General features: G+C 59.2%; 2 protein-coding genes across 2 annotated transcripts in view; both read left to right on the forward strand.

Moving 5' to 3' along the window:
* Positions 1–3265: 3265 nt before the first annotated feature.
* VOLCADRAFT_93167 (uncharacterized protein) lies at positions 3266–5931 on the forward strand (the record flags this gene model as incomplete). Its single annotated transcript, XM_002952445.1, has 6 exons — positions 3266–3357; positions 3784–4314; positions 4396–4406; positions 4736–4812; positions 5599–5726; positions 5913–5931. 6 exons carry the CDS (start codon positions 3266–3268, stop codon positions 5929–5931), a joined length of 858 nt encoding a protein of 285 aa, XP_002952491.1.
* A 1453-nt stretch (positions 5932–7384) lies between these two features.
* VOLCADRAFT_93168 (uncharacterized protein) overlaps positions 7385–11867 on the forward strand; it is a gene marked incomplete at both ends in the record, with an annotated part of 40891 nt that continues 36408 nt past the window's right edge. The window contains 10 exons of the mRNA XM_002952446.1: positions 7385–7432; positions 7950–8135; positions 8668–8706; positions 9433–9511; positions 9734–9804; positions 9841–10156; positions 10235–10402; positions 10904–10998; positions 11229–11358; positions 11700–11857. Of these exons, the coding sequence (XP_002952492.1) occupies positions 7385–7432; positions 7950–8135; positions 8668–8706; positions 9433–9511; positions 9734–9804; positions 9841–10156; positions 10235–10402; positions 10904–10998; positions 11229–11358; positions 11700–11857 (1290 nt within the window). The remainder of the gene's footprint in view (positions 7433–7949; positions 8136–8667; positions 8707–9432; positions 9512–9733; positions 9805–9840; positions 10157–10234; positions 10403–10903; positions 10999–11228; positions 11359–11699; positions 11858–11867) is intronic.

Consider the following 11867-nt stretch of genomic DNA (forward strand, 5'->3'; position numbering starts at 1 on the left):
TGGGGGGTTGCGTCTCTCGCTGTGGCATACGGGTGACGGGTGTCCCCAGTGACGCACCTTCTTGCTGGCGTTCGCAGGGGGGAGAAAATTCCTGATTTCGCCCAACGATTCGTGTAATTTATTCGGGGAAGTGGGAGGGGTTGAAAGAGGAAGAAGGGGTAGGGGTTCGGGTAGGGACGCAGGCGCGGGAGGGGATGGGAAGTAAAGGCCGAAGGAAACACGCCCGCAGCGCTTCGGCCGGTGATGCGGCGGTCTGTCGCGTCGTCATATCATTCTTTCATGCATCCATCTATTTTCGTGTGGCTCCTCTTCGGCGTGTGGTCCCGGAGCCGGGAAGCTCTTATTGACATATCCCTACCTAGGTAGGTGGGTAATGCACCATGCAGAATGTCAGCCGGAGGAACGGATCATCCAACCCATTGTGGTCAAGGATCTTCCAGAGTGACACTTCCTGGTGATGCTAATGGTGATGATGCTAATGGTGATGATGCTAATGGTGATGATGCTAATGGTGGTGATGCTAATGGTGATAGTGATGATGATGCTCATGATGAACGATGGTCCATTCACACCGGATATGTCATCGTACCTGGTACTGTCGTGCAGGGTACGGCTGACTGACGAGCCTGACTCGCGCGCGGGACACCTGACTGACTCACTCACCCCTGTACTGCCTCTGCTGCTGCTGCTGTTGCTGCTCTGGTAATGATGATGATGATGATGATGATGATGATGGTGCTGCGTGTGCGATTGCATCGCACGAGACCTACTGAGAATGTCTGGTCTGAGCCCACATGTGGATAGCGATGCCTGGTGGAAAAGGACACGGACGGAAACATGCCCGCGGTCTGCGGCGCTCTATGTGCGGTGGCGCTGTGGTGTGCAGGTGTGCATTGTTTGTATGTGTGTGCTGTTTGCAAGGAAGAGGAGGAGGAGGAGTAGATGCGGCATCTGCGGATCATGTGTGTTCGTAAGTGTGTATGTCTGTCTGTCTGCATGTACCACTCCTGAATGGGAGCTGACGGTAGTGGCAGGGCGTGGCGTAGATTTGCCGAGGAGCCGTACTGGCTCTTGGAGCCGGAAAGGGTCGAGAAGAGAAATCTTGGAAGGAGGAGAAAGGTATTCAAGGTAGGGAGGGGTAAGAGGGGACGGTCGGGAAAGCCGTTATTGCCGATTATTTGCACGTGGTGTCAGGGTGGCCATTTTTGGGTAAAAAAAAACCAACGAAAGGAAAATGTAAAACAAGGTCAGTGTTACACACGTCTGGAAAGGTCTGGAATTATGTGGTCGCTTACACAGCGGCGGCGGCGGCGGCGGCGGCGGCAAGGGAGAGTTCGAGAAAGCCGTATATCGGTGGGTCGGTGGGTTTGTACACACGGGTACTGCCGACTCACTGGTCACTCACATATATAGCAGTCAAGGAGGGGGAGAGTTTCATGAGCCCAGTCCATCGTGTCCCCCAATGGGCTTTCTTTCTGGATTTGCCATCCAGGTCGAAGTACGTGGCGGAAGGTGCAACCTTCATCCGGACTGCTGGCAGCGGCCCGACATAGCGCAGTCCCCACACTGTGGGTTGGTGTGTTAATTTTTTCATTGTGCGCGTGTGTGGAGGGCGCTGACCTGTGTGCCCTCGGAGGGGTTTTCACCACCTGGCGCTTCCGTATTGCGGTATTTGACACTGCGAAGTGCTGGATTGGCCTTTGTAACAACCCCGTGTTAAAGCATTTGGGTGCTGGAGACGCCGGTGATCTTTTTATGAGGTGATCTGATCCGTTGTTTGTAACGAAGCCTATACCTGTTAGGAAATAGACTGATGAGCAGTATATCTTGGCAAGAACGACTCGGGGGCATCGTGTTCGTGTCGGTGGATATATTGGGCTGTTCGAATAAATTAAAGTTAAAGGGCCTCCAGCTGCGGCTCCGAGCGCCTCTCTTTCCGAATCCGCTGACCTGCAATGCTTAGGGAGTCCCGGCAAGAGCTGGGGACACCCGCTGCCAGCAGGGTGCTAATCCTCCCCATCCCTCCCCTTTCCTTAACCAGGTAAGCGCCCCCGGTCCTACAGCTTCTAACAGTTCTCAAATCCCAATGAATAACCCCACGCCGTCTTGTTTTCAGGCACTTTAGAAGGGGCTGAGGAGCGGGTTTCTTGAGCTCCTGCTTACGTGCATTCTCTTGGCTGGCTGGCTGGAAGGACTATTGATGAAAGTAAGGATTGATGTGCCACATCGAGAACTGCACCGTACCACGTCACAAACGCAGGATGTATGTCACCCAGGGTGTCTGCGCACAACAGCGGAACCAGGGCAAGCGCTTCTGGACACGAGAGAGGGTTTCATCTGTGAAACAATGCTGCTGGGCTTGGTGGCAAGTGACACCACTTCGCTCGCTTACTAAAACGTTTCGGAACGGACAATATGATGCAGAAGACCCCGCCGGCGACTTTGGGCGCACAAGGCAGAGCTGGTTTGTAAGGTGAGCTCCGTGGAACAAGAGCAAGGGGCAACGGTGCAAAGCTCAAGTTTAAGGTATCCCATTTCCTAACCGACCACTACAACCAGGCCGTACAGCCGTGCAACCGATCCTCCGAGAGTCAAAGGCTGTCATACAGCACACAAAGCCAGAAATGTAGTGTTCCGGTACCCGCGCTGACCTCAATTACTGCTGGGTGCATTCTTTGGGGCTGCACGTAAAAGTCTGTTGCTGCACGTAACGCCTGCTCTTTGGGGAGCGGGCGTCAATGAAACATTCGCAGAATCGGAATGGTCCTGATGAAGCTATCAGGGGCTGATTCACTAACTAACAGAAATATGGAACAAACAGCGGCTCCCTTCGCCTTCCTGCTCAGTCATGCGCGAGGTCTAGGAGGACAAGCCAGGGCATGGGTGCAGAGACACAAACCTGTGACCATTGCTGGATGGCTAGTGAGTATAAAATTGTTTTGTCGTGATCCTGGTGGGGTGTATAACTTGAGCTCATCATCCGCAGGGCATTTCGGCGGTAGCTGGAGTGGCCTCAGCTGTTTCTGCCCTTGCACTGGTAGCAGCACTCGTCGTGACCTTTTGCGCTATGGTCGCTTTGCTAGGCGCTGCATTCCTGTTTGGTGGGTGCCCGCGCTTTCGCGATGCGAAAGCTTTCATCAGCTGTGTCCGCGCTTCTCCGGTGCCCCGTCACCTCATCACCAAGATACGTTTTTTGCATTTTGCAGGAATTACCCTCGGTTTCTGGTTGTGCGTTTCGGCTTGGGTGGCCTTGGCTTTCTCTGCGATGGCTGCTTCCATGGCGGCATGGCTGCTCATGGCTCAGCTGGGCCTGGGGCTTCTGAAAGCTGCCACGGCTTGGCACTGGGTTGGGCAATGGTAGGTCTAGAGGGCTAGGGTGCCTATGGTCTAGCAGCCCCAAGCCCCCTGCTGCTATACCAAGGGGGGGGGCCACCTATCATCCTGCGGCCCGGAGGCTTGCTTCTCTGTCCCTTACCTTACTCTTACCTCGCCTTACCCTCCAAACTCAACTCAAGTGGGCCGCTGGCGGTGCTCCCACAGAGTCCATCAGAGCGGCCATTGACTGTTCCCGAATAGCTGCCGCTGACACAGCTGGCACTGCGCCCCTGTCTGCTCACCCCGTCCCCCTCTGCACACATACATACATACATACATATACATACATACACTAATCATTCCTTCTTCACTTAGAGCGGGTGACCTGCTCCCCTAAATGCCGTACATTCCTGCCGCCGTACCATACCACTCCCCCTCCCTCCCCCTCCCTGCCCCCGGCTCTCAAAGGTCCCCCGCGCCCCACGCGGCTCACACGCCCGGGGGAATCCAACCGGTGGGCAAGCACAACCAGCAAATTGCCTCAGCAGCTGTCGTACAGACCACCCCGGCAGCGGCCGCAGCTTCACCGCCGCTGCCGCCGGCCATTACGAAGCTCACCGCGCCGTCGCCCGCAGGGCCCTCCTCCAGCCCCTCCTCCCCACCCCCCCGAGAGGACTGGAACCCCCGCGGCAGCAGCGGGGGCGGGGGCGGGATGCGACTCGACCTTCCGTGTGACCGGTCCCGCAGTGCGGCCGCAGCATCATCGTCGCACGGTGGCGCTGTGGCGGCGGACGCGCCGCAGCGGCCGCTGTCCCCCCCCGCCATAGCGGCGGCGCCGCCGTCGCCGTCGCCATCACCCTCTACGTCCTCTTCCTCGCTGTCACCGCCGTCGTCGGGTTCCCTGGAGAACCTGCACTTGCCGTTGCCGCCGCCGCCACCGCTTGACAGTGACGATGATGATGAGGCGGCGGGGCGGAGGGCACCACCGTCGCCTCGGCGGTGGAAGTAATCGCAGCTGAGTAGCCGGGGGTGGCCCTGAGGCCCCCCTCGCTCCCCCTCGCCGCCCCTTCCCCCCGCAAGAACGCCTACTGGTCAGTTCTGCTTCTTGTACACTCTTTCCTTGGCAGCAGCAGCAGCTTCACTCGTTCGTGGTTCGTCTCCCACCCCTCCTCCTTTCGGACAGCATTGCAACGCGGGAGGGGATCCCCGGGGGCTGCGCTGCCCTCAAAGCGTGTGTGTGGGGGGGCGGGCTGGCAATGGTTGACTCCGTGTGGTGGTGGTGGTGGTGGCGTGGTGGTGGCGATTGTTGGCGTTACCGGTTACGTCCCCACACCCCACACCCCTAACCCCCCGGGATTAGAAGAGGGAAAACACGTCGTGGCATGGGTTGGGTTTGTTTGGATTTGGGTCCGGATTGCAGGTGGTGGTGGTGTGTTCAGTGACTTTGGTGAGGTAGTGTTGCTGGTAGTGTTGCTGGAGGCCGTCGTAATCTCTCCGGTGGGTCGATTGCGGGTTCCTCTGTCGTTGTGGCGGGGGTGGGTAGGGGTGGGGGCGGGTAGATGGGTGAAGGAGGAGATTTGTATCGTCAGGTTGTCAATAGGTATGTATGTATATATATGTATGTATATATGTATGTATGTATGTATGTATGTATGTATGTATGTCACCTGGAGGTTGTCAATATCGGGTTTGTTCTACGAAGCGCGCTATGCCTGCATGTGTCTAAGGTTGTACGCAAAAGCTGCAATCGCATTGTGACGGTGGCGGTGTGTGATTTGTGGAGCGCCGGGCCGAGGTGGAGTGCGACGTGGTGTGCGGGCGCCTGTACAAAGCATTGCGTAATGTTGGTTCGGTTTGGAGGTCGTTTCCCCTCCCCCCCATCCGGTAGCATTATGTTGTGGTTTATTGCCTTGCATTGATGTGAGCCGTTCATGAAGATGGTTTGCTCACTCACATTTAGAGATGCTTTTGTTGCTTTTGTCATTGTTGTTGTTGAGTCGAAACCCGTGCGGCACACATACATACACACATACACACATACATACATACATACATACATACATACATACATACACAGGGAGTCCCTCTTCCTCTCTCTCCCCCCGTCTTTCTTTCTATCTTGTGAAGGCACGTGGGTGATTCGGACACTAGTTCCTTCAGCAGCTCCCGCAGCTCCCGCAGCTGCCGCTGTTGTAGTCTCCTTTTTGGAACTGTTGGCAATGATGGTCGTCGTCGTCTTCGGTGACCTCCTGCTCCCCCCACTCCCCCCTTCCGTGGCATCAGCTTCACTTGCTGGTGGTGCCGTCTTTCAACCCCCCCGCCCCCTCCCCCCACAACCCGCCCAATGCCGGCCGGCAGGGGTTCTCCTCCTGGGGTGGATGCACTGGGGTTTGTGACTTGTTGGGCCACAGGTGGGGGTTATGTCGCCCTGCAGTGCCCCCTGCTGCTGCTGCTGCTGCTGTTGCCGCACCACATGGGTCACATGGGTCGGGGGCGTTGTGTTGTTGCGCCGCAACCCCCCTCGGTGCCAACAGCGCTGGAACGGTCCCCGACCCGACCTGACCTAGCCTGGTCGACTGTGCTCTGGGGCCCCGCAGTGGTATTGAGCTGAGCTGAGGGGAGCTGGGAGATGTGAGGGGGCTGGAGGGGCTGGCGTGTGTGTGTATGTGTGTGTGTGTGCGTGTGTCTGCAGGGACTCCTTTCCCCCCTTTGGTGTTTGAAAGGTGGTGTATTCGTTTGTCTTCTATTTAGAGGTACGGTGACAAACGGAACGGGGTGGGGTCGGGGTCGGGGTTGCCTCCCTTGTGCGCTCTGCCTCCTGTAGTGGTCTGTGTGGGGTGGTACCCCCCGCCACCCCCGCCACCCCACCTCCTGGCGAGCGGCGTTCTTCTTTCTTCCCAATCTTTGGTGCATTTTGTGTTATTTGTTGGGGCGTCAGACTGACCTGGCGAACTTGGGACACAGGAAAAGGGGGTGGTCACCTGCCTGGGCTCATGGGGCGGGTGTTGGGAGGCGGCTGTGGGCGGAGTGGATGCTGGGGCCACAGATGCGCTCGGCCTTGCTGCCGTGCTGCAACTGTGCATTAAAGGCGGCAAGGTTCCGGAAGAATCTTCTACGGCACACTTGGTGCTTTGGACGACTCCTGTTTTGCTTGCTGTTCTCGGTTCTGTTCTCGGTCGTCTCAGAATCTGGATTGGTAGGTTACGTGAGAGGTAACGAGGTGTGTAAAAAATTGCACTGAGGTGGAATGGAGTGTTACAGTTGTGTTGATGTAAATGGGTTGAGGGCTGCTGCAGCAGTGGAACTGCTCCCCAAAGTTCCGAATAGGAACCGGCTTTATGGATCTCCAGCGGCTACAGGAGAGCCACTTCTGGCGTAAGCTCAGTACGTGATGCCCGCTCATGTGGTAACCCTTGGGAGCTCAATGTTAGGTCCTGTCGGTTTCGCTTAAACAGCACACATGGATTCATCCTACATTCGCTCTTCATGGATGGGTGGCGGGGAGTCGGGCGTGGCATTGGGTGGGTTGGAAGATGCTGGGTGAACAGGTTTGAGGAAGTCTTTCATGGAAGCAGTCAACGGGAGCAGACTTTAAATGTTACTTACAGAATTGGAAAATTGAAAATCTTCTCCGCACAATGCCAGGCGCAGGCAACCCGTGATTGCTCATCGGTCAATCGCTCCGAAACCTGGATTGTTCGTCTTCTACCAACGTATTGATGTCTTTATGTTTGCTCGTTTCCCGTGTGGAGAAGGTACACTTTAAGCTTCTGGTAGGATAGGAAGTTACTGCGACTTCCAGAGCTCTTCATCTCAACCAGCGTCGAGGCGAAAGGGATGGGATAAGCGTTCTCCGCAACGTGGACAACTGGGTTCCATACCGGACCTGCGGTGATTGAATTAAGCAGAATTGATTGAAAAGCTTGTACAGTCGAGGGGCATTTTGCGTTAGGAGCACTGATGGCGCGAGGTCGTGGCCGATCGGCGGGGAAGCGCCAAGGGCCTGGTGCCGCAGCTTCAGGGCGCGAATCTCCCCACGGTGCGAAACGGACAGGATTAAACAGGGAACATGCCGGACGCGGCAACACCGGTCGTGGCGCTGGACCGTCGACCGCAGGTTCGTCATGTCACGGGAGTCCAGAACCCACCTTTGGGCCCTCAATCCCGCAATTTACGAGCGCAACCAAGCGGCAAAGCCCCTGTCGTTCAACACAAAATAAGCAGTTTCTCGCCCAAGCCAGCTGTTAACAGGGTTGGCTTTCGCTTTCGCGTCTTCCAAACCCTAGCGTGCCCCTCCTGCGGTTCGCATAGCACACATCTTTCGGCCACTGAGGACTGACACGCCGTCCAACGGTTTTCCCCCACCCCCTTCCTTACAGTTCTGCTTCTCGTACATTCTTTCCTTGGCAGCAGCAGCTTCACGCTTTCGTGGTTCGTCTTGACCCCCCTTTCCTTCCAGCCATGAAGATGAAAAATCCTCTCCTGTGAACCACACGCCATACACAATGCCATCACGACAGGGTAGCTAGCCCTAGGTTCCCCCAAAAAACTCACTGCCCATCTGCTTAACACCCGCATCCTCGTACATCAAACAACCAATACCGCTGCTCGTACCAAACTTCCAACCGCCACAGCCACCTCTGCGCGCAATGCACGTGGCAACGGGGGCCCGGGTCCGTCGTCGGGGCCGCGTGTTCCCGCCCCTGGAGCAGCGGGTCGTGGTGCTGCCGGGGGGGCCCCGGGGGGGGGAGGAGGACGAGGAGGAGGCGGAGGAGGAAGAGGCGACCTGGCCGCGGGCGGCCGTGGCGGCCCGAGTGCAGGTGGGTGGGTGGGTATGTGGGTGGGGTGCCGGCTGTGGGCTTCCCTCGGGCCTGTGTTTCGCGAACCAGTTGGTGTAGAGGGGAGAGAGACTGTCCATCTGTCTGTCTGTTTGTCTGTCCGCCCACATGCAAATGCAGATGCTGCGCCTGTCCCCCAATTCCCCCTACCCACCCACCTACACCAATGGCCGGGCTCCCCAGCTCCGGGGCCGCCTCTCCCCACCTCCTCATCCACCTCCTTATCCACCTCCTCATCCGGCCCATCCGGTCACCTCTCACATCACACCACATCACATCACGTCAGTGGCTTCGGGCCTTCCCCCCCCCAGGTGATGTGGGCGCAGGCCGACACCAAGGGCAACCCCGCCAGCCCCCTCCCCCGCTGCCTCGAGCCCCTCCCCCCGGGGGGCCTTATCCGGGACGCCGGGGGGCCGGGGGATCGCCCTTCACCCCGGGGGGGGGGCCGGGCGGGGAGAAGCCGGTGTACGGCAACAACAGCTCCCCTGTCGTACTGTACGGCCTGGCCAACCAGCACTTGTTTGTGGAGCTGGAGAAGGATGGCGTATGGAAGGTACGTACGGCATTGTGTATCACCATTTGTGCACGAATCGCCGTTGCGGGAGTAGTAACAAATGTTTGATGTTGTCATTCAGGTTGTCCTTGAGGGTGCTGTGGGGCTGGGTGGGGGGTGGGAGGAGCGGGGGGGCGGATGGAGCCGAACGGAGCGACGACCGATAGAGTGTTTGTGTGTATGTATGTATGTTTGGGCGACACTGTACGGATGATCGGAAACCCGAATCGACACAACTACCGGAGCTGCCTGGGAACGGCCTCCGGGGGAAGAGCGGGGGCGGGGGGGAGGAAAAGAATTGGGTATGATATTCGCGCTTTGCGAACGATTAGGTGCCCCATCAGGGCCCTCGTCCAGGCCGGCAGGCAAACGGGGGGGAGAGAGGGGGGCCGCCCTCCCTGGACCCCGGACCTCACCACCTCCCCCCGACACCCTCACCCTCCCCCCAACATGGATAGCGCGTTTGTTCGTATGTTTCACCTGTACTGTACTGTACTGTACCGTAAAGTACCGCACCACCGTACATTTACCTCTGCTATTTCACATCTGCCACCTCCTCCCGTTTTATGGCTGCTTGGTCGCGGCCCTACCTGCAATTGATGCGACGCCAGTACATGCATGCATGCATGCATGTATACAAACATACATACATACATACATGTCTTGTACGTTTGGCTGTTTCATCCCCCTCGTCGCGGCGTGTGTGTTGTTTTCATGCCATTCCAGGTATCGGTTCCCGACGGCCAGCGATTTGGAAAGCCCTTCTTAGCAGGGCTGGAGGTGTGGGCTCGACAGGTGCTGGAAGGTACGTGTCGTACACAGTGTACTGCATCGTACTGTACGGCACCGGTACGCTGGATCACATGCCATGTGTATACACAACTCTTCCGTCATGTCGTACATTGAAGGGTACCCTGCCCCCCCCATGATCTAACACACACTCACACAGGCAGATGCCCCCACCCCCACCCCCACCCCCACCCCACCCCACCCCCTCCACCAACCCCCTTCCCTAAACCGTCTCCAGGTCAACAACCCATACTGTTGAAGAAAGTGTCCCAGGGCGCCCCCACCACCACCGTCAGCGCCGGTCAGCACGTCAGTTCCCCACCACCACCACCACCCCCTGTGCAGGCCACCACAACCACCATCACCACCAGTACCAGCAGCCGGAGCCCCTCGGGCCCCCTCCCACCGACTGGTGGTCCTAGTGCTGCCACTCCTAGTGGGGTCGGGGGTGCTCGAACCCGCATCACCTCCCTCACGGGCAGCGGCCTCCCTGGACTGGACACCCTGGGGGCGGGGATGGGGGCGGGGGCGGAGAAGAGGGAGCGCCTCTCCCTACAATACGGACGAGGCGGCTTGCCACCACCGCCGCAGTCTCCACCGCCGCCGCCTGCTGCTGCTGGTGGTGGTGGCACGGGCACCAGCGGCACCGCCCGCAGAAGCGGTGGGGCTGCGGGGCAGATGGCGAGCACCTCATCCGCCACCTCGCCTCCCTCCCTGGACTTCGTTTCGCTGCTCCAAGCCCAGGTCGGAATTACTGAGACCACCGCTACATCCGCCGCCGCAGCCGCCGCAGCCGCCGCAGCCGCCGCCGCTACTGATGGGGGCACGAATACCACCAGCCGCAGCAGTAGCACCACCACCAGCCGTGGCGATGCCGTGTTGGGCGGCAAGGGGGAGAGCAGTGCGGGTGAGCGGTGGTAGAGGGGGCAGCAGGAGGGGTGGGTGGGAGGGGAAGGGGGGACGGTCGCCTCGAGCGGTGAGCGGTGAGCGGTGCGGTTTGATGTCACATTCCCCCCGAGGGGGGGGAGGGGGCGAAGAGCCATGTAGCGGGAGAGAAAGGTCTGCTGCCTCTCCTTTCCTCCCCACCGGGGTGAAGGGGGCCCCCCCACTCCGCGGGCTTCACGGCGGGTATCACGGCGGGTCGACGTGACATCACACACCGCTTTCAGGACGTTCATTCCCTCACTCACTCACGGGGGGCAGTTTCCAACTCTGGACGCCACCCCGCAGTCGGGCACCTCAGTTCATACCGCCTTGTTTCCCCCTTGCAGCAGCATTTATGATTCTCTCCCCCCTTACCTCACGCCCTACCTCCCCCCTACCTCCCCCCCCCTACCTCCCCCCCCCCCCTTACCTCCCCCCTACCTCCCCCCCCCTACCTCCCCCCCTACCTGCCCCCACTCCGGAGCAGCGTGGGACTTTGGAATCTGTTTTCCCTCCTTGACTTGCCGGGCCCCCCCCCTTTGGGCCGCTGTGTGTTTCTCCGGTGTATTGCCCGCACCGGTGCAGATCTCAAGTCCGGAGCCGCCGCCGCCGCCGCCGCCGCCGCCGCCCTGGCGGTCGACAACTTCACCTCAATAGCCCGACATGGACATCGACATCAGGACGGGAGGGGGGAGGGGGAGGGGTTGGGGCCGGAGGGGGAGCAACCGGGGATAGCAGCAGCGGCGGATTACCGGGGTCTGCTGGCCTCCTCCTCCTCATCATCATCATCATCATCATCATCTGAAGAGGAGGAGGAGGAGGAGGCGAGCTATTATGGTGACTCGGAGGGTCCAGATGACTATGATGACGAAGAGGAGGAGGAGGAGGTGGAGGAGGGTGATGACGACAGCTCCGACGACGACGACGACGAGGGCGATGGTGAGTACTGCCGCGCACACCTACCTGCCAGTCCGCCTCGTGCGGGACTGGAGCCGCAGAGCCGGAGGGCCGAGACAGCCGGAGGGCCGAGACAGCAGTTCCGTGTCTCTTCGGACCCGGCTCCCCCTCCCCTCCCGCCCCTTCTGGTACACTCTTGCCCTGACAGCAGCTTCACTCGTTCGTGGTTCGTCTTTTCCCTCCCGCCCCTTAACCCCCCCTCGCTCGCGTTCGGGCCATTCCTTGTGGCAGCATAGACAGGTCTCCGCGCCCCAGGGCCCTTCAACCGCATCACCCGCCCCTGCTTGGGCAGCTCCTGTCCCACACGGGTGACATACATACAGACAGACTTACGTACATGAAACACACAGGCTACTTCGACGACTACGAGGACGAGTACGATACGGATGAGCTTGGCTCGGAGTCCAGTACGGCGGACGAGTACGACTCAGCCGTGGAGAATGTCGTACTGGCACCTCGCGGCGGCAGCGCGTCAGCGAAGGTGTTGCCGC

The sequence above is a fragment of the Volvox carteri genome (genome assembly GCF_000143455.1).
Source record: "Volvox carteri f. nagariensis unplaced genomic scaffold VOLCAscaffold_30, whole genome shotgun sequence".
In the NCBI taxonomy this organism is placed as follows: Eukaryota; Viridiplantae; Chlorophyta; class Chlorophyceae; order Chlamydomonadales; family Volvocaceae; genus Volvox; species Volvox carteri.